Source organism: Callionymus lyra, chromosome 18 (genome assembly GCF_982586985.1).
Source record: "Callionymus lyra chromosome 18, fCalLyr1.hap1.1, whole genome shotgun sequence".
Lineage (NCBI taxonomy): Eukaryota > Metazoa > Chordata > Actinopteri > Syngnathiformes > Callionymidae > Callionymus > Callionymus lyra.
Genome location: NC_141835.1, coordinates 17,437,695 through 17,461,988, shown reverse-complemented (window position 1 = coordinate 17,461,988; position 24,294 = coordinate 17,437,695). Strand labels below are relative to the sequence as shown.

The 24,294-nt window shown below is 41.8% G+C and overlaps 1 protein-coding gene across 1 annotated transcript in view; it reads right to left on the bottom strand.

Moving 5' to 3' along the window:
- dph6 (diphthamine biosynthesis 6) overlaps positions 1-24,294 on the bottom strand; it is a 56,086-nt gene that overhangs the window by 15,400 nt on the left and 16,392 nt on the right. The window contains exons 6-12 of the mRNA XM_087780333.1: positions 18,483-18,544; positions 18,326-18,420; positions 17,328-17,418; positions 14,778-14,934; positions 14,159-14,278; positions 12,324-12,453; positions 12,086-12,260 (exon numbers count right to left, since the gene is read on the bottom strand). Of these exons, the coding sequence (XP_087636459.1) occupies positions 12,086-12,260; positions 12,324-12,453; positions 14,159-14,278; positions 14,778-14,934; positions 17,328-17,418; positions 18,326-18,420; positions 18,483-18,544 (830 nt within the window). The remainder of the gene's footprint in view (positions 1-12,085; positions 12,261-12,323; positions 12,454-14,158; positions 14,279-14,777; positions 14,935-17,327; positions 17,419-18,325; positions 18,421-18,482; positions 18,545-24,294) is intronic.

Below are 24,294 nucleotides of genomic sequence, written 5' to 3'. Positions count from 1 at the left end.
AGTAGAGGAAGTGTAATAATAACAGTATTAGTAATAGATTAGCAGTTGTAGTAATACAAAAATAAGTATAAATCTTAGTACTAGTAGTAAATGTACTAGAGGTAGTAGTAGCATACAATTATCATTAGGAGCAGTAGAAGAGTAATAAAAGTAATATCAGTAGTAAATGTAGCAGAATTATCATTGGTTGTAGCAGTGGTAGAAAAGGTTTAGTAGTAGAAATAGTAGAGAAGGTAGATTTGTCAGTGGTAGCGGTCATAGTTATAGCAGTAAATTTAGCATTAATATCATAGCAGAAGTCGTGTTATTTGTAAATGTATAAGTAGTAGTAGCAGTGGTAGAGGTTGCTTGAATAATAATGGTATTAGAAGTAAATATATCTGTAGTATAAGTTGCAGAAATAGAAATAATCATAGTATTATTTGTTAATGTGTAGTAGTACAGGTGTTCGAGAAAAAAGTATTACTAAAAGTTGTATTAATAGTTATTGTAGTGGTAGCAGGAGTGGTAATAATCATAGTATCATCTTTACGTGTACTATTTGTAACTTTTAATAGTTATAGTATAAGTTGCTGTAGAGAAAGAAGTATCAGTAGTGTTCGTACTTGTAGGATGAGTATTAGTATAATGGTATAATTGATCAATGTAGTAAATGTAGTTGCAGAAGTAGTATCAAAGGAAATAGTTACAACATTAGTAATAGTATTAATGCAGTGGTATTAGTAGTAGAATGAATAATCGTAGTATTAGCAGTGAATGTAGTAATTGTCATCCGGTCAGGAGCATTAATTACATTAAAAAGACACATGAAAGGTCACATGACTAACCCCCCACACCCCCCATTCCATCTGGGCCTCTTGTCAGGTTCTGCCGGTGTCGTCTTTCTGTCCGAAGTGTCGGGGTGGTTCTGAGACGACCCTCGACTCCCACCCACCCCCTCTCGCCAGGCCTCACAGGGACGTCTGCTGGTGTCATGGCCAGCGCCGCCGAGCTGTGAGGCTGAACCGGACCGGGCTAGATAAAGTGACCCGGTATTGACGAACAGTCATCCTGGTTCCAAGGACGGCGAAGGTGGCGAGAAGGTCCGATCAGATATGCTAATGGACTCCCGAGACCCTCATTTATAATTAACAGGGATAATGTGTAAAATAGGTGAGAGGAGGGCGGGGGACGAGGGGGACGAGGGGGGTCTGGGACTCACTTTTCCACGATTAACAACTTTATTATGGAGGGGGCGGAGCCTGCAGGGGTAACCAGGAGGACCGAGTGGACGTCAGGGAGCATTAGTGGAGGCATCTTTCATCCACCAGTCCAGGAGCTGCAGGATGTTCCTCTGCCACAGTGGAGGCAGGGACTCTTAGCTCAATGTCGCCCCCCTCTGGAGTAAAAAGGGAGTCAAACTTTCGTCCCTTAAACTGGAGTCCCGGGCCTAGCTGGTAATCAGGTAAAAAAAAAGTAATGGAAACGGTCTTATTTCTGAACAAGACGTCAGAATCGGTGACCAGTCCCTGATCCTTCTTTTAAGTCAACAAACTCCATCAGCGCGTCAGTGGGCGGGGCCTAATGAGAGCTGGTCCCACGGAGCCCCCTCTAAGAAAACCAAACCTGTGAGTCACATCACCATGAAGAAGAGACTTTTTACAGCCCTGGCAATTGTTGCGATAACCAGCAGCCTCTGTTTTCGTGTCTCTGATTTCCTCCCCCCCCCTCGGATCAGTATTCCTCACCCTGCCCGAGCGTCTGCCCTTGACGTGTCCACTGCACCGGCACAGAAGAGAACCCTGTCATGTCAGCTCTGGTCAACTGTGCTCCGGTCAGAGCGCCGCATCACTTCTGCAGCCAAGGTCGGTGGGGGTGGGTGGGGAGGGCGACCAGGGGGGGAGGCCAGGGGGGGAGGAGGGGGAGTCATCTGATCGCCGAAGGCCACAAATAAACATCTTTTTGTTTGAGTGAAAAATTCAGCATCTCAGTGGACATGGGTTTTGTGAGGGAAATAAAAAGCAGAGGCAGGTTTATTTCTTGATAAATATGTCATTTATATTTTGATTTAAGTTTCTCGATTCAGAGGTGACTTGATTTTGGATTTACAACAAAAGAAAAGGTATGTTTTTGTTTATAGTAAAAGACAAATATATTAATTTTTTTAAATGAATGAGTAATGATCACGTGAAAAGGTGAGTTTTGGTGCCACTGTGGTCACAAAGAGAAGGTCTGAAGAGCCCCGACTGTCTCCGTCTCTGACTGATCGCTCGTGAGGGTTCTTGACTGATGCACAGAAATCTCTGCTGCCCCCGCTGACCTGCCCGAGGGACCCTCCTCCGCCGCCGTCGCTCGATCAAACCGCATCCTTCCACCACGATGCAAACGATGACAAATTCCATCATCCTGCGTTAATCCGCCTAATTCAGAGTCGGGGAGACTCGCGTGCAGCCGAAGGGCGTGTTTGTCTGATTGAATGATGCTGAAGTTGAGGGACCCCCCCCCCTCGCCATCATCCACCCGCCTAAGACCCTCCCCCGCATGTTTTGAATAACAGACCTAAAAACATGTCGATAAAGTACAGGCTTGAATTAAAACTACACAAAAAACACACATTAATGTATGGTCTCAAAGATTTCACTGGATCGACAGTAATTATCAGTTTCATTTGACTTTAGTTTTAGGGGGTGTTCCCGGTTGGCCTGTCAATCACTTGTGACCACACGTGTCAGAAGGAAACAGTGAGACATAGCTGCAGTCTCCTACGCGGCCAGCAGGTGGGAGTGTTGCAGCGCCTTCACTGGAGGAATGCAGCAAAAAAAAAGAAGAAAAGAAATGGAAAAAAAAAGGAAAATAAAGTGATTTCATTTCAGATTTCAGGTTCGGTATGTATGAATCAGACGGCGCGTGGTTGAGAGTCCGGGAAGAGAAACAAAGTCTAGATATGTTTAATATTTATTCAACAAAAGACGTCAGCGTTGATGATATTTCTGTCAGAACATCAGATCCACTCGAGCTGCTCAATAATGGAGCGACGCAGTGAATAATGAACAAAACGTGTATTAAAGAGAACAGAAAAGAAGCTCAACTCCTTCACACTCCTGACCAACACTAACTTGCTCAAGAACCGACTGACCAACACCTGCTGCATGAGTTAGATTCGTTCACCTCCACGTCCAGCTCAACCCAACAGGAAAGAAACACACACAGTGTGAAATAATACACACATACACCTGTGCACACACACAAACACACAATCACACACACGTAAAGTCTAATCTAATCTAAAAACATGTAAAAACACACTAATACACACAAATATAAATATATGCAAGTACTTGGTTGTGTGCATGTAAACACACACTAAAACACAAATGCATGCATGACAGAAATGTGTACATCAAACTCACACATAATTCAGAATAATTATATACATACACATGAATGCTACACACCAGCGAACACAAAATACTAAAAAAAAGATTAAAGTGTAGACACATACACAGAAATAAAGCTTTGTGTTTAAATCTATGCACATACAGTAACACACATTTTCACACACACAGTTATTTAAACACACATGGAGCGGACACACAGTCTTTCAGGAATATTTTGTGGAAACGATTAAATGCACATTAATGTCCTCAGCAGCCGATTGTGTGTATTTGTGTGTGTGAAAGTGTGTGTGCCTGTCAGCTCTGCCCTCTCGTCACAGTGGGGGGAAGAAACCCGTGCGGGCAGCTCTGAATATAGCGGCTAGTTACCATAGTAATGGGTCGGTCATCCGTCTGCGGCGTGCAAGACGGTGATGGGAGCGGACAGGACACGCAGCCGCGCTCTTTATCTATGCATCGCCTGCTCACTCCGTCGTCCGCCCATGAAAGGGAGGAAGTGCGGTGCGGCCTGGTGGAAGACGACGCCCGGACACGCACGGAGACCACAAATAATTGATGTGTTTGGACCGTTTGTCAACAGCAGGGGTTGTGGTGCTGGTCTGTGGTGGAGGAGCTCATGTCCGTCCGGAACCATCAGACGGCCTCAAGAGGGGTCACATGACCAACTACAGTAGTAGGAGAGCGATTCGCGCGAGTCATGGAAAGGCTGACGGAGGGTCGGCCTGCGTCCCCTAACACCTGACGACTGGTTCAGACAGGTCGGAGTCTGATTGACAGGTTTAAGTCAGGTGACCCTACACAAGCTCCGGCGACAGGTGAGGAGGAAGACAGGAAGTGGATGAAAAGATCAGGGAGGTGTCAGTTAAATTGTTGACATGTTCAGAACTGAAAAGTTTCTTTCTGTTGAAGCTTGTCTCCTTTGAACCCTCCATGGGTGACTTCGGGGTCCGTTGTCAAGGCGACAGAGGTCACCACTAGCGATTTGCATCGGTGCATTGATACAAATGTGTAAGATGCGCCTGCATCGGTAGATTCAAGGTGCAACAATTTGCGGGTGAAGTCACGATGCATCGGCTCCAGCCTGTTTGAATCGGCAAATGCAATTGTAACATCGATTTACGAGGCACCCTAAACGCACCATTGTGTCCACGGGCACCAACGCAGGAGTTACAAGACAACAAACTTGAACAAAGATGGATGCGCATGTGTTTTTTGTTTAAATTGTTTGACATTTTATTGGTTTAAGAACGTTTACATTTACATGTCTGATCGTACTGAATTATGTAATTGTTTTGCTCTATTAAAAACACCCATTGAGGGAACAGTGCATATATCCCTCAAACTGTTATAACAGAATCATGCTTTTAAGGTAAGAAAGCTGACTATAGTATTACATTCTCAAACACTCACTTACTGTATCTGATGATCACATTTCAATACACTATTATCTTATAATAAAGTCATATCGGGAGCAAATAGTTTTTTAATCAAATCGTATGGTGAAGAGGAGTGATTTGTATCGCATCGTATCATCATGTCATTTCATTGTATCGCATTGTATCGTCAGGTCATTTCAGTGTATTGCATCGTATCGTCAGGTCAGTTCAGTGTGTTGCATCTGACGTCAGGTCAGTTCAGTGTATCGCATCCTATCGTCAGGTAATTTCATTGTATCGCATTGTATCGTCAGGTCATTTCAGTGTATTGCATCGTGTCGCCAGGTCATTTCAGTCTATCGCATCGTATCGTCAGGTCATTTCAGTGTATCCCCTTATATCGTCAGGTCATTTCAGAGTATCGCATCGTATCGTCAGGTCAGTTCATTGTATCGCATCGTATCTTTAGGTCAGTTCATTGTATCGCATCGTATCGTCAGGTTAGTTCAGTGTATAGCATCGTATCGTCAGGTCAGTTCATTGTATCGCATCGTATCGTCAGGTCATTTCAGTGTATCGCATCTTATCGTCAGGTCAGTTCAGTGTATCGCATCTTATCGTCAGATCAGTTCATTGTATCGCATCGTATCGTCAGGTCATTTCAGTGTATCGCATTGTATCGTCAGGTCATTTCAGTGTATCGCATCTTATCGTCAGGTCAGTTCAGTGTATCGCATCGTATCGTCAGGTCAGTTCATTGTATCGCATCGTATCGTCAGGTCAGTTCATTGTATCGCATCGTATCGTCAGGTCATTTCATTGTATCGCATCGTATCGTCAGGTCAGTTCAGTGTATCGCATCGTATTGTCAGGTCAGTTCATTGTATCGCATCGTATCGTCAGGTCATTGTATCGCATCGTATCATCAGGTCATTTCATTGTATCGCATCGTATCGTCAGGTCATTTCATTGTATCGTGTCGTATCGTCAGGTCAGTTCAGTGTATCGCATCGTATCGTCAAGTCAGTTCAGTGTATTGCGTCGTATCGTCAGGTCAGTTCAGTGTATCTCATTGTATCGTTAGGTCAGTTCAGTGTATCTCACTGTATCGTCAGGTAATTTCATTGTATCGCATCGTATCGTCAGGTCATTTCATTGTATCGCGTCGTATCGTCAGGTCAGTTCAGTGTATCGCATCGTATCGTCAGGTCAGTTCAGTGTATCGCATTGTATCGTCAGGTCAGTTCAGTGTATCGCGTCGTAAATTCAGGTCACTTGTTTCAGTTAAATGTTTGCATGTTACATATGTGAGTTACATTTTTGTATGTTATATTTGATCATGTTACATTTGAGTATGTTGCATTTGAGTATGTTTTATTTGTGTATTTAAAATGTATCTATGTTATATTTGTGTATGTTACATTTGTGTATGTTGCATTTGAGTATGTTTTATTTGTGTATTTTAAATGTATGTATGTTATATTAATGTATTTTAAATGTATGTATGTTATATTTGTATATGTTACATTTGTGTATGTTGCATTTGAGTATGTTTTATTTGTGTATTTTAAATGTATCTATGTTATATTTGTGTGCGTTACATTTGAGTATGTTCTTTTCGTGTATTTGACATCTGTGTATGTTATATTTGTACAGTCAAATTTTTGTATGATACATTTGTGTATTTTACTTTTGTGCATTTACATTTCTGTATGTTACATTTGTTTATGTTATATTTGTGTATGTTATATTTATGTATGTTACATTTGAGTATGTTTTATTTGTGCATTTTACATTTATGTATGTTATATCTGTGGATGTTATATTTGTGGATGCAATTGTAATTGGTCAAGAATGACACATTTCTGTTTTGTAAGTGTGTTTTGTGTTTCTTCAACATGTAAATATGGTGTAGCTCATGTTTCCCTCTCCTGTAGATGTTTGTGTTCCACTCTTGTCGTCCTGTGTTGACAATAAATCTACATGTGCGACTACATGTTTTTTTAGTAGCCTTCAGTTCAAGAAGCTTCCGGGCCTCATTTTTCACAGAGTCAATTACTCGTCAACCCCCCCTCGGGTGTGAGGTGATCATTTGTTCTTTTATTAAACTTGATAACGTGTGTGTGAGGTTCTCACTCTGCCTGCAGCACTCTGTTATTGGCGCATTATTTCACGCATGCCCTCCTCCGTTATCAGCCGCTTCTGAATTCGCCTTAATAGACGAGAAAATTGAGATGTTTCATAAGTATGAGCCGTTTATGAAGAACCTATTGTGTGTGTGGGTGTGTGAATATGTGTGAATGCATGTGCGGGTTTGCGAGTGTGTGAATGTGTGTTTGTGAATGTGTGATTGAATTTGTGTACGTCAGTGTGTGTGTGAGTGACTGAATGTGTGAGCTTGTGTGTGAATATCTGTGGGGGTGCGTGTGAATGTTTGTGTGTAAACATGTGTTAGTGTTTCTCGGTCTCCCCTGAGATCTGTTGTATTTTTTTAAGTGATTTTTGTTAAGCAATCAAAGTTGTTGTTTTGAGAAATGTTGTTAAAGGTAGTTAATAATCTGTTAATCGGCCATAAAACCTAACTGAACAAGTGGGCGTGGCTTGACTTTTACAATCCACTTCTGCAGGAATTACTTAACAAAACAGTTGGGTTGGGTTCATTCGTGAAGCAGTACTAGCTTGACGCAGTACTACTATAATCGTTGACCCAGCACCAGGGTTATCTGGTACTAGTTTGACCCAGTTCTACCATAACTCAGTGACCCAGAACCAGGGCCATCTGGTACCAGTTTGACCCAGTACTACCATAACTCAGTGACCCAGAACCAGGGTCATATGGTGCCAGTTTGACCCAGTACTACCATAACTCAGTGACCCAGAACCAGGGTCATCTGGTACCAGTTTGACTTAGTACTACCATAACTCAGTGACCCAGAACCAGGGTCATCTGGTACCAGTTTGACCCAGTACTACCATAACTCAGTGGCCCAGAACCAGGGTCATCTGGTACCAGTTTGACCCAGTACTACCATAACTCAGTGACCCAGAACCAGGGTCATGTGGTATACGTTTTACCCAGTACTACCATAACTCAGTGACCCAGAACCAGGGTTATCTGTTACCAGTTTGACCCAGTACTACCATAACTCAGTGACCCAGAACCAGGGTTATCTGGTACCAGTTTGACCCAGTACTACCATAACTCAGTGACCCAGAACCAGGGTCATCTGGTACCAGTTTGACCCAGTACTACCATAACTCAGTGACCCAGAACCAGGGTCACATGGTACCAGTTTGACCCAGTACTACCATAACTCAGTGACTCAGACCCAGGGTCATATGGTACCAGTTTGACCCAGTACTACCATAACTCAGTGACCCAGAACCAGGGTCATCTGGTACCAGTTTGACCCAGTACTACCATAACTCAGTGACCCAGAACCAGGGTCATCTGGTACTAGTTTGACCCAGTACTACCATAACTCAGTGACCCAGAACCAGGGTCATATGGTACCAGTTTGACCCAGTACTACCATAATCCAGTGACCCAGAACCAGGGTCATATGGTACCAGTTTGACCCAGTACTACCAAAACTCAGTGACCCAGAACCAGGGTCATATGGTACCAGTTTGACCCAGTACTACCATAACTCAGTGACCCAGACCCAGGGTCATATGGTACCAGTTTGACCCAGCACAGCGTGACTGGGCCACCGGACTGATCCTGAACTGCCACGGTGAGTCATTTAGCTCATTGGGCTCCTGTAGTTGGACATATGACCTTATTTGACCCCCTCTGTTGACCATCACTGTCCACTACAAAAACCAAGAGAGGATTCTTTCCTGGCTCCAGCTCTTCCTCAATATTGACACAGGGAGAGGTTGGGGGGGCGGAGGGGGGGATGAAGCCGGGGCACCTGAATCCCCGAGCACACCAGCACAATGTGATCAGTGAGTCTAATTTCCCGGCGGCTCCCAGGGGCGCGCCACTTACCTTAACAGGAAAGTGGAGCCGTTAACAGGCGTTCAGAGGCGCGCTGCTATTGTGCTGCCGATCTAATCCAGGCTCCGGAGGGAACGCCGGTTCAAAACAGACCTCTCCAGCCGAGTCAGTCTGAGCGCCGCTGATGAGTCACTCAGTTGTGACCATGAGCCAGACACTCCAGAAAATTAAGATGGAAATCAACCCAACGACTCCAATAGTTTTTAAGGGACCTTTTTCTTTTTCTGTCCACTTCTTACAAGTGCAGATTTAGAACCTCCTAATAGTTGGTAAATCCTTCTTTACACACTTCAAATATCTACCACAAGTCACCATCCTACTTCCAACACCAGCCTGACATCAAACCCATTACAACAAGAAGCTAAAGCTAAGGCTTGACCACGAGACCTTGCAACAGCCTGTTTGATTGGTTAACAATATACTTCTTCCTGCTGGGTCAACATTTAAGTCAGTCTTTTCTTTCTTTGACAGTCCTAATGCTGCTTTTAAAATGATTGCATCTATATGCATGTCATATCTTATCTACACTGTCAGCCACAAACACAGACCAGATTCACCTGCACCAAGAAATACACCAACTTTTCAGTGCAATAACTCCTGAGATCAAAAACAGTAAAATGGTTTCCCAAAAGAGGAAAAAAAAGATTATTGAAGGCAAAAGTCACACGCAGCTGCAGTGAGGAGTTCACTGGGAGGGAGTGGGAAATAAAGAGTGTTCTAAAACAAGTGTTTAGTGAGTCGTTTATTGAGTTGGAAAGTGAGTGTGAAAGTGATTTTATTTGATTTAGACAATTTATTTAATTTATCTCAATGTTTGAGTCAAAACAATCATAAGGAAATATTAGTTTCAGTATAGAAATGATTTGAGTTCTAACACAGCAGCTACAAAGACCTGGACACAGACCTGTCAACAAGAGCATAACACAAGTCAAATAACAAAAGTCCAGGAATAATAGTTTGTTACTGTAAATCGGTAAAATAGCTAAATGTCATTATCCCAGTTTGATTAGTCGTGTCTGTTTTGAGCTCCTTTATTCTTAAATTCAAACTAATATTGTTGAAAATCACGTCACTCATCAAGATCCAATCTATAACCAGGATATGTTCCGTTTCAATATTAAAACACGTAGCGGAGGTGATGACAAGACACGACGCTCAATCATCTACACAACTACACACTTCAGAGACGTCCGGACAGAACGAAACATAAATTAAGAGTTTTCCGTCTTTGTCGCCGTCGGCTGTTAGTTAAACTCGAGGTCACGTAAATTAACATACCATCCACCAGGAGGCCCCGCAGCTCCGGCGACATAAAGGTTAACTAATTCTCTAAATCAGATCCGGATGTGTCAGCGTCGCAGAGATGACGAGTGAATAAAGAGATGGATGATGTCTGAAGGTCCAGCATCCATCACCTGACAGACATCACTGCTGTGATGCAGAGGACCAGGAGAAGAATCCAAGAATTTAACTCGCAACCATACGGAACCAGAGGCTGAGGGGAAAAACCGTCATTAAGACCTGATCCCTCCACTGTCCTGGGTCTGCCCCTGGGCCTCCACCTCACAAGGAATAATCCTGACAAAATGAACCACCTCTTCTCTCATCTACTCCGAGTCTCTCCTGGATGGCGTCCGTCTCTAACAGAGTCCGGACCCCTGCAGAGAAAACCCGACCATCCATCACTGCTGCACTCCTGACAGCAAAGTGTTGTCAGGGTGAGGTCTGGAGTGCTCCACGCCGCCTCACAGCGGGGGGGTGATTGCATAAGTCGGTGAAATCATCTCTTTTTGACGACTTGTTAATGCATTCTGGATCAAATGTAGTAATCGCAGCGTGAACGTCTCGTGTGTCAGAGACTGGTCACGGAATCACAGATTGATCCAGTGAAGGTAACAAGTCTTCTCCAGCGGCAACTAGTGATGATGTCACATTATTCCTCCGCCATCTAGAACGGTGGTCCTCAACCACCGGTTTCTTAATAGAGAAGACGTTTTTAATACTTCTTATATCAATTAATATTGTCTTAAACATGTTTTATTTTGGAAAAAACAACATTATTTTCAAGTCATGTTAGCCTGTGATTCATTACAAGTCAAGATACTATTTTGTTCAAGTTTACTAAATAAAAAAGCAGTGAAAAGAAGTGAAATAAAACTCTTTATGGGATCATCTTGACGTAGAGAAACCAGCCTCTTGCTGACTCAGTGTTATGGTAAGTATTTTTATGAACTAACAGGTTTTAGCAGGTCCTTTTTTTAACTTTTGTTTTATCTGTTGGCCAATCCGTGAAAATAATGCCCAGATTAAACCGGTCCGTGGTGGAAAAAATGTCTGGGACCACAGATCGGAATCTGACGTGATTGGCCGAAAAAATGAGGATAGCACCCTTTTTAGTCCATGCGAGCATTTTAAAGGGACTATAAAATATTCAACACGAAATTATATTGTCTTTGCATTTATAATTTTAAATATGTTTTGCAGTTGTGAAAATCCACAGGCGACGCTGCTCCTTCAGTTATAGTTGATATAAAGATGTCAGTGTTTAAGATAAGATTAGGAAAGAGATGAAGATGTCAACATACAAACAGAATTTGTCAGCGATTATTTAGGAAAAACTGAGGCACAAAGAATAAAAAGACAACATGAAACCAGACTCATACTTCCTGCTAAGTAAATATACATTTTGTTTGGCTTGGACTGCTTAAAGATTTTGACCAGTTGTGTGATAAAGTTTGACATCCCTGATCCAGATATTTAAAGAAGAAATCTTTATAATAAAGATCAGACCTGGTACTAGTGCTGCAGAAGGTCTTTGATTCAGTGACAACAGGATGTCATCACTTCACTGTTTGCAGCTGTTGGCTCTCTCAGGAGCTTCTGTCTTCACAGGATTGATTCACAACGGAATGTAAAGCTTGTCTAAATCTGTGACTACGGCGTGTGGACTTGCAAAAACTTCAGCAACAAGCTAGCCCGAAACATCAGAAACATCACAACATTCTTTCTCCTGTGTTTCTCAACAGTTCATGATGGACACAGAAAAACCCCATCACAGATGGTTGAAGCCTGCAGTTGCGAATATCCTTAAGACCATGACTTCAAATATGTATTTCATACATTCTTTTTTGATGTGTATCAAACTGTCCCTCCCATCCGCCTGTGTTAGGGGTTTGCTACAACTGGAGCATAAGGGAGAGCCTGAAGAAAGGGAGTTCATCAAACCTTAAAGTTTTTTTGATGACCAGTTTCAAAGTTACAGCAGCAAGTGTCGTCTCATCTGCTGTCAATCATCCCTACATTCAAAACCTTCACGCTCTGATGGGACTCACCCGGACCGCCTGGCTGTAGGGTCCGATGTTTGCGGGGGCCCAGTGGGAGAGACTCTGGACGTGCATGGCTTCCCTCTGATGGAAGCTGTCGTCCTTCACTCCCTCCGTCCGTCTGTGCAACAGACAGTCCATCTGCAGCAGCTGCCCGGGCGGCAGGGGGACCTGGACGCAGACCCTAAGACACGGGAAAGTTGAGAGTACTATTCCAGAGAGACATCTGGACGATGGGGCGCCTCACCTGGCAGGAGGATTCACACCAAAGTGTTTCTTGTAGACGGAGTTCAGGCCGGCAAAGTCATCCATGCGGCTGACGTAGACGTGGACCAGGATGATGTCCTTCGTGGTCAAACCTCTGAGGTCCAGCTCACCTGCACACACGTGTCGGCTGTCACATGACCTGACCAGAGCGTCGTACACTTAACCCATGACAACAAACAAACGTTACTCCTGGACTTTTATTATTCACTTGTTGACGAGTCAATGGCCACATGTTTTTAACTGCCGTGGTAGGACTTAAAAAAAACCTGAGTTGAAAATACTTCTTTACATGTGAATCAACAACAAGAGTCAACCAGTGTCATCTAAAAATTCAATAACATGTCAAATGTTGAATTTCAGATTTAGTTTTTAGCATATATATATACAGTATTTAAATAATTGGATTCAATTATATCTATATTGAAAGATTGAATATGTTTTTTCTTTTATCTTAATAATTTAATTATATGTGAACAATTTCAAAATTATATATATAAAAATAAATATTCGATATTCTCATTCAAACAATTCACTAAATATTGTCCTGAATTCAATGCTTACAAAACTTACATTTAAATAAAATATTCAAAGTTTTAACATTTTAAATGTTAAATTCAACCATACAGTATTCTTGATATTATTAATGGCACTAATATACTTCCATAACTATTCCTCGAATTTAAAATTAAATCAATTCAAACTCTCTAAATCAATAAATACTCACAATTAACTTCCCACTTGCAACACTCTTTAGCTCACTCCCTCTCAGTGAACTCGTTGTGTTGCAGATTTTAAACGGGTGAGTGACAGGTCTCTGCTTGCACACAGTGTTTTTTCAATTTGAATTCAAGAAAAGGGTAAACTGATCCTGAAAATGACCCTCAGCTCCACTCGGGTCTGAACCTGGAGGAGAGTTGAAGTGGAGTTGAAGAACGCTTCAGCACATTCGGCTTGGCAGCGACACCATTCGTGGGTCTAAAACAAAGACTTCGGTTTGAAGAGCTGCAAGTTTGTTTTTCCTCGGCACACAAAGAGCGGCTTCATTAAATATTAACTGCTTTAATATCGTCTGTGTGAAGAGGCTGCAACATTAAATATGCTTTTCATCTCAGGCTCCTCTCCTCCACCAGAAACACGCTCTAACTTCTGCAGGCGCAGACAAAAAAAAAAAGAGCAGCGAGCGGTTTGTCTTATAGCCGAGCTGGATAGAGGTTCGTTTTAACGCCTCAAACATCTCGACCAACCTGAGGAAACCCTCAAGTGTTGCTCTGTCTGGGTTCTAGTAACACAAAGATGTTTTTTACATGAAAATTATGTGCGATTTATTCATTTATGAACCTGCTGACATTAAATATAATGAATACTTGACAATAACACATCAGTAGAATACATAAAGTTTAAAAATATATATTATTTACAATATTATAAATAAAATACAGTGAAGAGACTGATTAGTTTAGAATAAATAATGATGTTTATATAGATAAAAATAAACCTTGGAATAATTTGCAAATTTAAAAAGAGAATAAGACACTTGTATTGCTTAATAAAGAAAATAATTTAACTTTACATTAATTAAATTTAAGAACATAATTTAAGGAATTATAATAATGAAAGGAGTCAAAGGAATAATAACTAAAATTAGGATTTACAATTGCTAATGGCCTCATGGAAATAAATAATCTTTTTAATTTAATTTAATTTAAACAAATGCCTTAAATCCTAAAACGATTGTGATTCAAGTGTAAATAGATTGAGGGAGGATTTAGAATGAAAAAAAAGTACAAAAGCTTTATTCAATTAATATTTTCTTACTCTGCAGTTTGACAAAAGTCGCTGCTGCCTGACCCTCCACCTCATCCGTCTGCAGGTCACTGAGTCCAGAGATCCACTGGAACCCTGCTGAGGATCTGGACGAGCAGGACGGACCGGCATCTTACGGGAAGACCAGGGAATACAAATTAGTGACACATTCTGGGAGAACACAAAATCCAAAAAAACACCTACACACAACCCTGTCTATGCACTTACAACTGGACTCACAGATGCGAAGCTTGACCTTAAATCTGACCCCCCCAGAAGATGAACCCTCTGTGAGTAACCACGGCAACAAGTAAATACTCTGGACTTTAAATAATGTGAGCAAGAAAAAAAATGTACGTCTGAGGAAAACAAATCAACTCCAGAATGATAAAACGGCTTCGGCGTTGTGTTGACGTTACGTCTCACTGCAATTCTGGTGGTCTCCACCGTGTGGCGCTACGTGACGACTGCCATGGTTGGCAGGTTAAATGAATTCGGGGCGGTCAACAGTTCTGAGGAATGACAGCTCTTGTCAAACAATCACTCAGAAACACGGGCGTGGGGACGCTGCTGCATGACACCGATTGAGGAACGCACACATAAATAAACACACACAGCGAGCGTGTCTCACCGCGGCCTCTCTGACAAGCGAGGTCAACGTTTGATGTAAATTCTTGCCGGTCGTCTTCGGCCCGATCAGCATATTCCTCCTCCTCCTCCTCTGTCAAATCGTCGATGGCTCTTTGGCAAGGACAAGTACCGCGGGGCGTCGCACTCGCCACCGCCGCCTGCAATAAAGCACCGGAGGGAATTCATCGGCCAAATGCTGTGAGAGAGACCTTTTTCAAAGACAGACAAAACGCTGTATAATTAGTGTGTGTTTGTGTGTGTGTGTGTGTGTGTGTGTGTGTGTGTGTGTGTGTGTGTGTGTGTGTTGACGGGGCACAGACACTGCCGACTCCAAGGTGAATGAATACGAAACAACATGCTAACATATTCGCGGCGCAGGCAGCAGCCGCTGCAGTGACTCAGTCAAAAGTCGGGCCTGGATCTGGACTCTTGTGGTTCTGGACAGCTCTCCAGTGTCACCACATCAACCCCCCCGCTGCCCCCCCATCTCCCTCGCCCCCCTGTGGCAGTCGTCCACAGAATAATCTAATTAATTACTTCAGGAAAATAGCTTGAGCAGCACTAACGGGGGAGATGATGGTGGTGGTCCTCCCCCCCCTCTCTCTCTCTCTCTCTCTCTCTCTCTCTCCCCCCTTCCACCGAGCCTGCTGCAGTTTCCTCTAGTGCTGGTGTCACCGCCGATCTGTCACCCTGACGAGAAGAGCTTCAGAAGGCTGGGCCGGGGCAGGTTCTCCCCTGGTCGCCCCCCCACCCCCCCCTTTACTCTCCCTGCACAGCAACCTAGCGAGGGGAAGGGGGGGAGGGGGCGTGTTGGTGTGATGGGGGGGCGAGTGGGAAATATGTACCTTGAGGGTGGGAGACTTCAGGTCGGGAGGGATGGGGTATGTTTTCCGTCCATAACAGCTCCCCCCCCCACCCTTCGTCGCCCCCCCAGAGGCTCAGAGGACACTAACACTTGTTTTTGTTTCAGTTTTGAATATTGAGATCAGTTATTCATTATTTATCCATGATGTCATTGCATTCTCTTTTGAGTCCTTTTTTCTTAAATTTAAACGGTGAACATTTTGATGGGGGGTTGTTTTTATTATTTCTTTGCCCCTTTTCCTAAAAAAAATAATTTTATTTGAGTTAAACTTTTATGTCAGTATTTATACTATTTTCGAAGTATTTAAGCATTTTTCTACTTTCCCCCAATTTTTTGTACTTGACCAAAATGTCTTTTGTTTTTTGAGAGTCAAATTATTGTTAGTGTTTCTGTATCAACTCTTTCTGATCATTCACTCTTCTATTCCTCTATAATATATTATTATTATTAATTATAAACCTTTCTGTGACGTTTAACTGTGAATGTATTTTTTAATGACGAGTGATGAATAATTTTTCATCTTCTTTTGTCCTTTTTCCTAACCAAACGTTTCCTCTAATCAAGTTTAATTGAGTTTGTTTTATTTCTAGTTGGTATTGTTTTACCATTTTCTCTGCAAGAACTTTTGTCCTTCATGTTTCTCAACCCGTTTTCGACTTTCTTGGAAGCTTCTTTTTTTTTTTCTTTCTGCTTTGAGGTTTTTTTTTCAACTTCCTGTCGAGATTTTTTGGCATTTAAGTTAATACTCTCATCATCATAAGTACCACGGAGAAGGACATATGGAAATACTTTTGGAAATTAATTAATTTATTGACCATCAAAAAAGGTTTGTTTTTCATGCTAAAATAGTCTTGATTCATTCTTTAACTTTTCTATTTTGGTCTGCCCTCTTCTAGTTAATGATTGTCATTATAACTGGAATCAGTAATAATTGACACTTCTTGATTCTGTAACTATGATCCTCCGTTAAATCCACATATGCTAACAGCTAACAGGCTCAAAACTCACAATCTGGTGATGAAAGGATGTAGATTCCTGGAAACACGTCGACACCTTTACGACCGGAGTGAGCGCGTGTTCTACCCTGGAGTCAGCGCCAACGTCAGCACCGTCCATCCGTCATATTGACTTCACCGTGTCCATCCCAGCCTCTGAGTGAAGCTCCTGAAGTCTGTGCCACACATTTGTTTCTCCTGCTTCACCTTCACTGGTGAGCAGGCAACAGATCAACCCCACGTTTGAACCCATCTTCATAAAAGATGGAGTAGGAAATCAGCCTCTCGCTAGCCTCGGTGAAAACAAATGCGCTTGTTTATGAAGTGAAACTGCTGCAGCCCACCACCCTGCAGCCAGTCAGTCCCCCACTGAGCAGCCTCACCCCTCCTCACCCGCCTCCCCGCCGCCTGCGTCCACTTAGCCAGCTACCTGAATCCGAAGCTACTTAATGTGAGCGGACATATTTATTAAGCCGGGCCTCGTTTCGGGCAGGGGCGAATATTGCAGCCGTCAAAGTAGGCCACGAGGAGCCGGGGGAGAGCGGCGGCGGCGGCGGCGAGGCCCCGTGGAGGCGGATCTGAACCCTGCTCTGGGATTCTCTTTCTCCTCCACAAAGTTATCTCGCACCGAAGGCTTCTGCCCGTTTGTTCGCCAAAGTCCCCGGTCCACTGTCGGCCGGATCAGACTCACGGCTTTGCTCTCCGCGTGCATCCGGGTGGGGCGCAGGTAGCCGACCGGGGCGAAGGCGTCCGCCGAGTGGATCACGGTCTCCGCCTCGTCTCTGCAACACCAGCAACAGTTGCATCATCAACACTGAAGAGGCTTAGAAGTAAGAGTTGTAGAAGTGCAGAAGACTAGCAGAAGAAGAGATACTGTCAAAACAAATGACAAAATGTTTCGAAATATGAAAATATATATGTGAAATGTTATTGTTAAAATGATATTTTAGTCATGTCTTCAACAACATGAAAGTCTCACATAGAATCATCAGTTAATATATTCTCATTTTAATTGAATTTTCATTCAAATATAAGTTTAATTTCCTATATATAAATCATCATTTATATCTGTCCTTTACAGACCACACTGTAACACTGACCTGAAGTTTCGACACCGTAGATCAGTCAAATCCTTGCGGGAGCCAAGGTCCTACGCAATGTGATTGATTTGCTCTTTTTTGGAGGATAAATAGACTAATTTAATGATTTCAAAAACAGAAATATACAATTTTACTTTGTATTAATTATTGTATTAACTGTAAATGTAACATTCAATGTAACTTGTAATGCAACTTTCTTAACCTTTGTGTTATCTCCGGGTCAAGGTAACCAAGAGTCCGAAAACAAATGTGTTTGTGGTATCCCTGGTGTTGCCTCTGGGTCAAGGTCACGACCTCCCTTCCAGAAATACACATTCAGTGGTGGAGGTCGTTCACCGTGACCCAGAGACAACACAAGGGATACCACAAACACATTTGTTTTTAGGCATCTGGGTCACCTTAAGATAATTTGGACGTCTTTTCCTTTTGTAAATGTGACTTTGATCATATAGTTATTATTATAATTATTTAAATGTTAATATTTATACAGTATATGAAAAAGGTTTGAATGGATATAAATAGACGTAGGAAGAGAATTTTGGTGATGAAACTATAGAAAGAAAGTGATCGATCCACGTGATGAACTCACATGACAAGCTTCTTCTTGAAGAGAGGACAGTCCAGGGTCAGGGACTCGTACTCTCCTCCCTCCCCACAGATGTGGACGCCAAACTTCTGAGAGAGCTGACGCACAAAGACTTTGTTAGGCTCAGTCAAAGCTTCAGTTCTCAGCGAGTCCCACAGACCTGGTGCAGGAGGGGCTCCATGTCGGACAGAGACCTTCCCAGATGCTTCCCTGGATCCAGACCTGGACAGATGAAACCAAAACTATCATAGAGACACACACACACACAAATTAAACCACAGTAAGTTAAAGAGCAACTAACGTGTTGATTTGAATTTCTCTTAAATTGATCTATGACCTCTATCAATATGTTTACCATAGCTACACCCACTCTGCTGTGATTGGGCAAACATCACCATGTGTCATCAATCCCCAAAGTCTCCACCTCCAAGAGACTTGTTGTATAAACATAGCAGGGTCTTAATACAGCTGAATGGAGGAGTGAAGCCATTACTACATGATAATGGACTTGGCTCTCGTAACCTCTGGTTCGCTGAGATTTCAGACCTAGAAATAAGTTTTTATGGTCATGATGAGGGATTTACTGCATCTTGGAGAGGAAGACTTCAACATTTGAAACATGGGAGTGGTCATTTCTGTTTGTGTGTGTAATTATCTTTTAAGTAGAGAATGGGGACAAATCACAGTAAAGAAAAGTTAATTAAATATTTTCTTATTCATATATAAATGGTCTTATGATCATCAACATGAATAATACATATATCTTAGAAATAAAATATATATTTAACTTAAGTATATCACCTATCATTAAATATAATTTAACATTAAATAATTCAAAAGTGGTCAAGAAATTAAAAGGACAGTTAAGACTTTAAATAAAAGAAATACAATTATTTTGTGTAATAAAACCATGGAAACATCCCAGGGTCACTGGACACAGAAAATCTCAATAGTCAATTTTGGTGTTGAATTCTGGACTTCGACCTTGACTCACATGACTGACATAAACGGTCACAACTGGCTGATTATCCCTGGACCGTGACAGACGCCCCTGTAATGAGCCTCAGTCCTGGGGAGTGATGTGGACCCAGAAACCAGCTCATGGTGTTTAATCAGAGGATGTGAGGAGCTCGGGAGGCCTGACACCCCTCAAAGGTGGACGTGTCGGCGAGCGGGCGCACGTGGACCGACGCTCCGGCTTCATGCCTCGTCAGAGCTCCGGGGGTCCGGCGCGGGGGGGGGAGGGAGGTGGTGTGAGGGGAACCCACATCAGAACCTTCGTCACCTCCCCGGGGAGCGCTCGCTTAATGAGAGCGAGAACGTCTAATCTCCACATCCTCACCCTCAGATAGGTAATGAGGAAGCGGAAGAGAGAAGAAAGCATTAAAATTCAATCCCCTCCAAATTTGCACTTTAATTAGTCATGCCTTTTAACAAATTTTAATAATTGGCTCCAAATTGCTGCGAGGACGCCACGTTTTACTTAATGTGTTCATTAACGTGGCTGTCGCTGAATTATAGACGAGCCGGGAAGGTCTGGGGGTGAACGCTTGATGAAGAAGTCGACTCCGAGAGTTCATGTTCCCGTTTCAAGGCCAACAAGGCAAGGGGGGAGGACTTCACCTCCCTTCCTTACTTGATCTCTTCAACTTTCCATCGCTCAGCTGAGTGTGATGGTCTTCGTCTGTAGTCCGAGGTCACGCTTTCATCCCCACGTCTCTCCTGCCACAGGCGTGTCAAGACATGGTGACACTTCAAATCTCACAGAGTGGTCGTTCGTTTCAAGCAACCGAACGATTTCATGCAATCTCTAAAGTCCATTTAAAAAAGTAGTTTCATCTGTTGGGGGGTCTAAAGTTAGTGGAGAGTCAAAAAGGCGGATGAAAGTAAAAGATTTTGATGATATTTCTCCATTAGATCCTTAACCCTTAAACCGAAGGCCTGAAAACAACAAAAAAGTTTGCGGTATCCCTTGTGTTGTCTCTTGGTCAAGGTGAACGACCTCCACCACCACTGCATGTATTTATGGAACCCTGGAAGATCCAGAGGTAGCACAAAGGATACCTCAAACACATTTATTTTCAAGCCTTCGGGTCACCTTTACACAAGGGTAAAGAGGAGCGATCGAATCACCTAGTCATCCAGTCGACTGGGCTCTGATTGGTTGTTAAACTTTTTGATCACACAGTTTGTTAATAAATAAAGGTTAAAATGCATTCATTTCAAAGGTAATATTTATAAAAACGGAATGTGTTTAAGAATGATTTAACAACAAAGGTACTAAACCTATAAAAAGATTGATGGCTTTCGATATAAAATCAAAATTGTATTACAAAATTTTGATTTTATATCGAAAGCCATCAATCTTTTTCTGTGGGTGTTCCTTTTTTGTTAATTTTTAATCAGATGAATCATATTTATGGATCATAATTCTGTGATAACATTTTGAAAGCCTTACTATAAACGCATTGAAGCTGCACCTGTAGCGCAACAGTTAGTAACAAAAACCTCTACATTCAAACATGGGTGTGAACGCAGCGTCAGACCTCAGATGTGGTCCAGACTGTACCGACTCCGTTAATGGACACAGAAGAACTTTATTGATCGAAGCAAAAAATGCGAGTTGCGGGTTAACCATTTGAGAGATAAATTTGGGGCGGGACGCTCATTTACATGACACTCTCATCTCGTACACTCCTGAACCTGTTTTACAAGTCGACCTAAACCCAATTACCTGACCTCATTATGCCACATTAAACCCAAATAAGCCCGCTGGAAGCTGCCGTTAGCGAAGGAAACTGCACTTTAGAGAGAGCGACGCGTCCCTCAGAGACCTCCGGGGGAAATCGCTCTTCTTTAAAAGAGGCTTTTTTCCGTCCTATTATCCCATAAAAGTCCAATTAAACCCGACGAACTTTAAACGACAGCGTCCGGTAATGAGAAAGAGTGTTTCTTCAGAAGAACTGGGGGCATGAAAGAGGTCCAGATTTACCACCATATAAAACATTTACCTGGAAATAAAACAGCTGTAATCACATTAGGTGAACATTGAGAAGCAGAAAATGCTGGACGCGAGGCTGAACCATGAGGAGGGTTTGTGGTTTCTAGTCTGAAGATGGAAAAACATCTTGAATTGGAATCTCCAAATATAAAAATAAATCTTCCGACTTGAAAGCAAGTAAAAGAAGAAAACAGGATAACATTAAAACATCTTGTTTTAATTATTGTATGAACTTTTAATGCAACTTTCTTAACCTTTTCTGTCATCTCAGGGTCAAGGTAACCCAGAGGCGGAAAACAAATGTGTTTGTGGTATCCCTTGTGTGGCCTCTGGGTCAAAGTCATGGATATAAATAGACGTAAGAATTACTTTTTGTTGATAAAACTATAGAAAGAATGTAATCGATCCACATGATGAACTCACACGACAAGCTTCTTCTTGAAGAGAGGACAGTCCAGAGTCAGGGACTCGTACTCGTCCCTCGTCAGCTTTATCTCATGCGTTTAGATTGTTTAAGACATCATATTTTTCTGTGCTTTTAATTTGAGTAGGCTTTGTTTTTCCAGGATGTATTTTGTTTCTCGCCTTTAGGTGTCACTAATATTTTGAGTCCCTCTTGTCTGTTTCTGTCCAGCCAAGTCCGAGGATTATTTTCTGGTCTACTTTTAAAGTGATAGTTCACCCAAAATTCCATACTCACTCTAAAAACAAGCTAAAATATACAGACTTATTCAAGTTTTTTTTATAACAACATTACAGAAGAGCAGTATGGAGGTTTTTGGATGTTTTAAGTGTGTATTTTGGGCGAAGATGAAGACAACGAGCATCAGTCGGTACATTAAAATGGACTTGGAAAATTTTTAATTCTTGGTAAACTATCACTTTAAACTCTAGGTCATGTTTGTGGTCTCCGGTCTGAGATAACCTCATTGTTTCTCATTGACTCTGGTCCATTTTGTGCTTTAAAAATTCTGGACGACTCTCTCCGATATCCATGGATTCATCAAGTCGACTTGAGATATCTTGCCGACTCCTGTTCAGGCCATGGATCAGATTAATCTTCTGAGTGACCGGACAGACTCTCAGCTCCACCTGATTGGTCAATAGTAATTACTGTCAGTTGGTCTTATGTAAACTTAGCCGAGTTATGTATCCAATTGAAAGTGGGGCTGAATTTGCCTACTGAGTCTAATTCTAAATTAAAAAGCCGGAGATCGCAGATAGTGTCAGAGCTGAGCCGCAGTATCGCAGACGTCCGCCGCTTGTCCTGAGATCCGGCTGACAGCTCGCCTCTAATCCCCGCCTTTGCGTGGAAAATCGGATTCGGCGCGTGGAACATTTCAGCTCCTAAACGGCGAGAAAAAAGCTCCTCCCCGGCCTTTAAATAACATTCGGAGAGATCCGGAAACAATGGCCGGCTGTTATCGGGCCGTCTGAATGACGAGCAGCGAGGCGGCGGACGAGATGACGAGATAATGCTTGTGTGTGAAATTTGTCAGCTTCTTATCTCACGTTTCGACATTTGGTTACAGAATTAAAGACGATATGAAATCACAGCCAGATTTGATCAGGTGTGGAAAAAAAACCTTGAAGAGAAGCTGGAGTCACCGCCAGGACCGGAGAGGAGGAGTCGCTCTGTTCGAGGCTCATCACAGCTGAACCAATATTTGGTTTTGATAGCACAGCTGAGACCTCCAACTCCCAACGCAAAGTAGACAGAATGACTTCTTCATATTTGATGCATGTATAAACAGTTTATTTCAATGTATGTATACTCTAGGGCACGGGTCAGCAACCTGTACCACTCAAAGAGTCATTTGGACCTGTTTCCTACAGAAAAGCAAACTCTGGGAGCCGCAAAACCCTTTGGACTTAAAATAAATATAATGTTCACTTTTTCTTATTGCCTTTATGTTTTATGTAAATGAACTATAAATAAAACGTTAGTTATTGATCATTCACTCAAAATCCAAACTACTCATTTTCTTAAATGAGGTAAGGATGGTTAGGATTATATTCAGATTAATCTGTTCCTTTTTAGAGTTATAGACAAAAATGTGTGTTCATTTTAATGTAGCAAAAAAAGAAAGAAGAACCTATTTCTCTGAAAATAATCCCAACCCTTGGTCAACATGAGGGTGAGTGGAAAATATGTTCAATTATTTGTGAAAACAATGTTTTGTACTGTATATGTACTGCAGTTAAACTGAATCATGGTTGTTTTTCTCTTTTCTTCTCTGGAGGGTTATATTTACAATAATATACATAATAATAATTGCATCATCATCATCATCAGGGAGGAGTCACAGTTCTGATGATCGTGAAGAACTAATGTTGTTCTTAAATCGGCGAAGTTACGTCTTACAGTAGAAGTTTTTATTAAATAAAAGGTAAAGTTAAGGAGAGGTTTGCTGATTTTTTATGCATCATTGGGAAAATGCTATAAAACATTTAAATACTATTCCCACATTTATACTTTTTTTCAAAAACCTCAGTGAGCTGCTTCAGAGGGCTGAAAGAGCTGCATGCGGCTCCGGAGCTGGAGGTTTCCGACCCCTGCTCCAGGGGTTTCATTATGTTTTATAATATTATTTTATCACCACTCAAGGGTTTGTTTTTTGTTTGTGTTTAAAAAAAGAAAAAAAACATTATTTTATTATTGTTATGATTATTGTTGTTATTTCTCTATCATTTTCTGTATCATTGTTTCAGATTTTAATGTAATTTATTTCGTTTAATTTAAAAAATGTGAAATATCATTGAGAAATAAAAAATAAGTTGTGTACATGTATACACAATAAACTTAATTATAAGAAATGTGAAAAGTGATTTAACAAATAAATTAATAAAATTACAGAAAAAAGACAATAAAATAAAATAATGTAAATAGGCTGAGATGATGAGTCAAAGACCATTGTTTGAATCATTTACTTTGAAATACAGTATCTTTGGTTTTCTTTCACAAGTGACA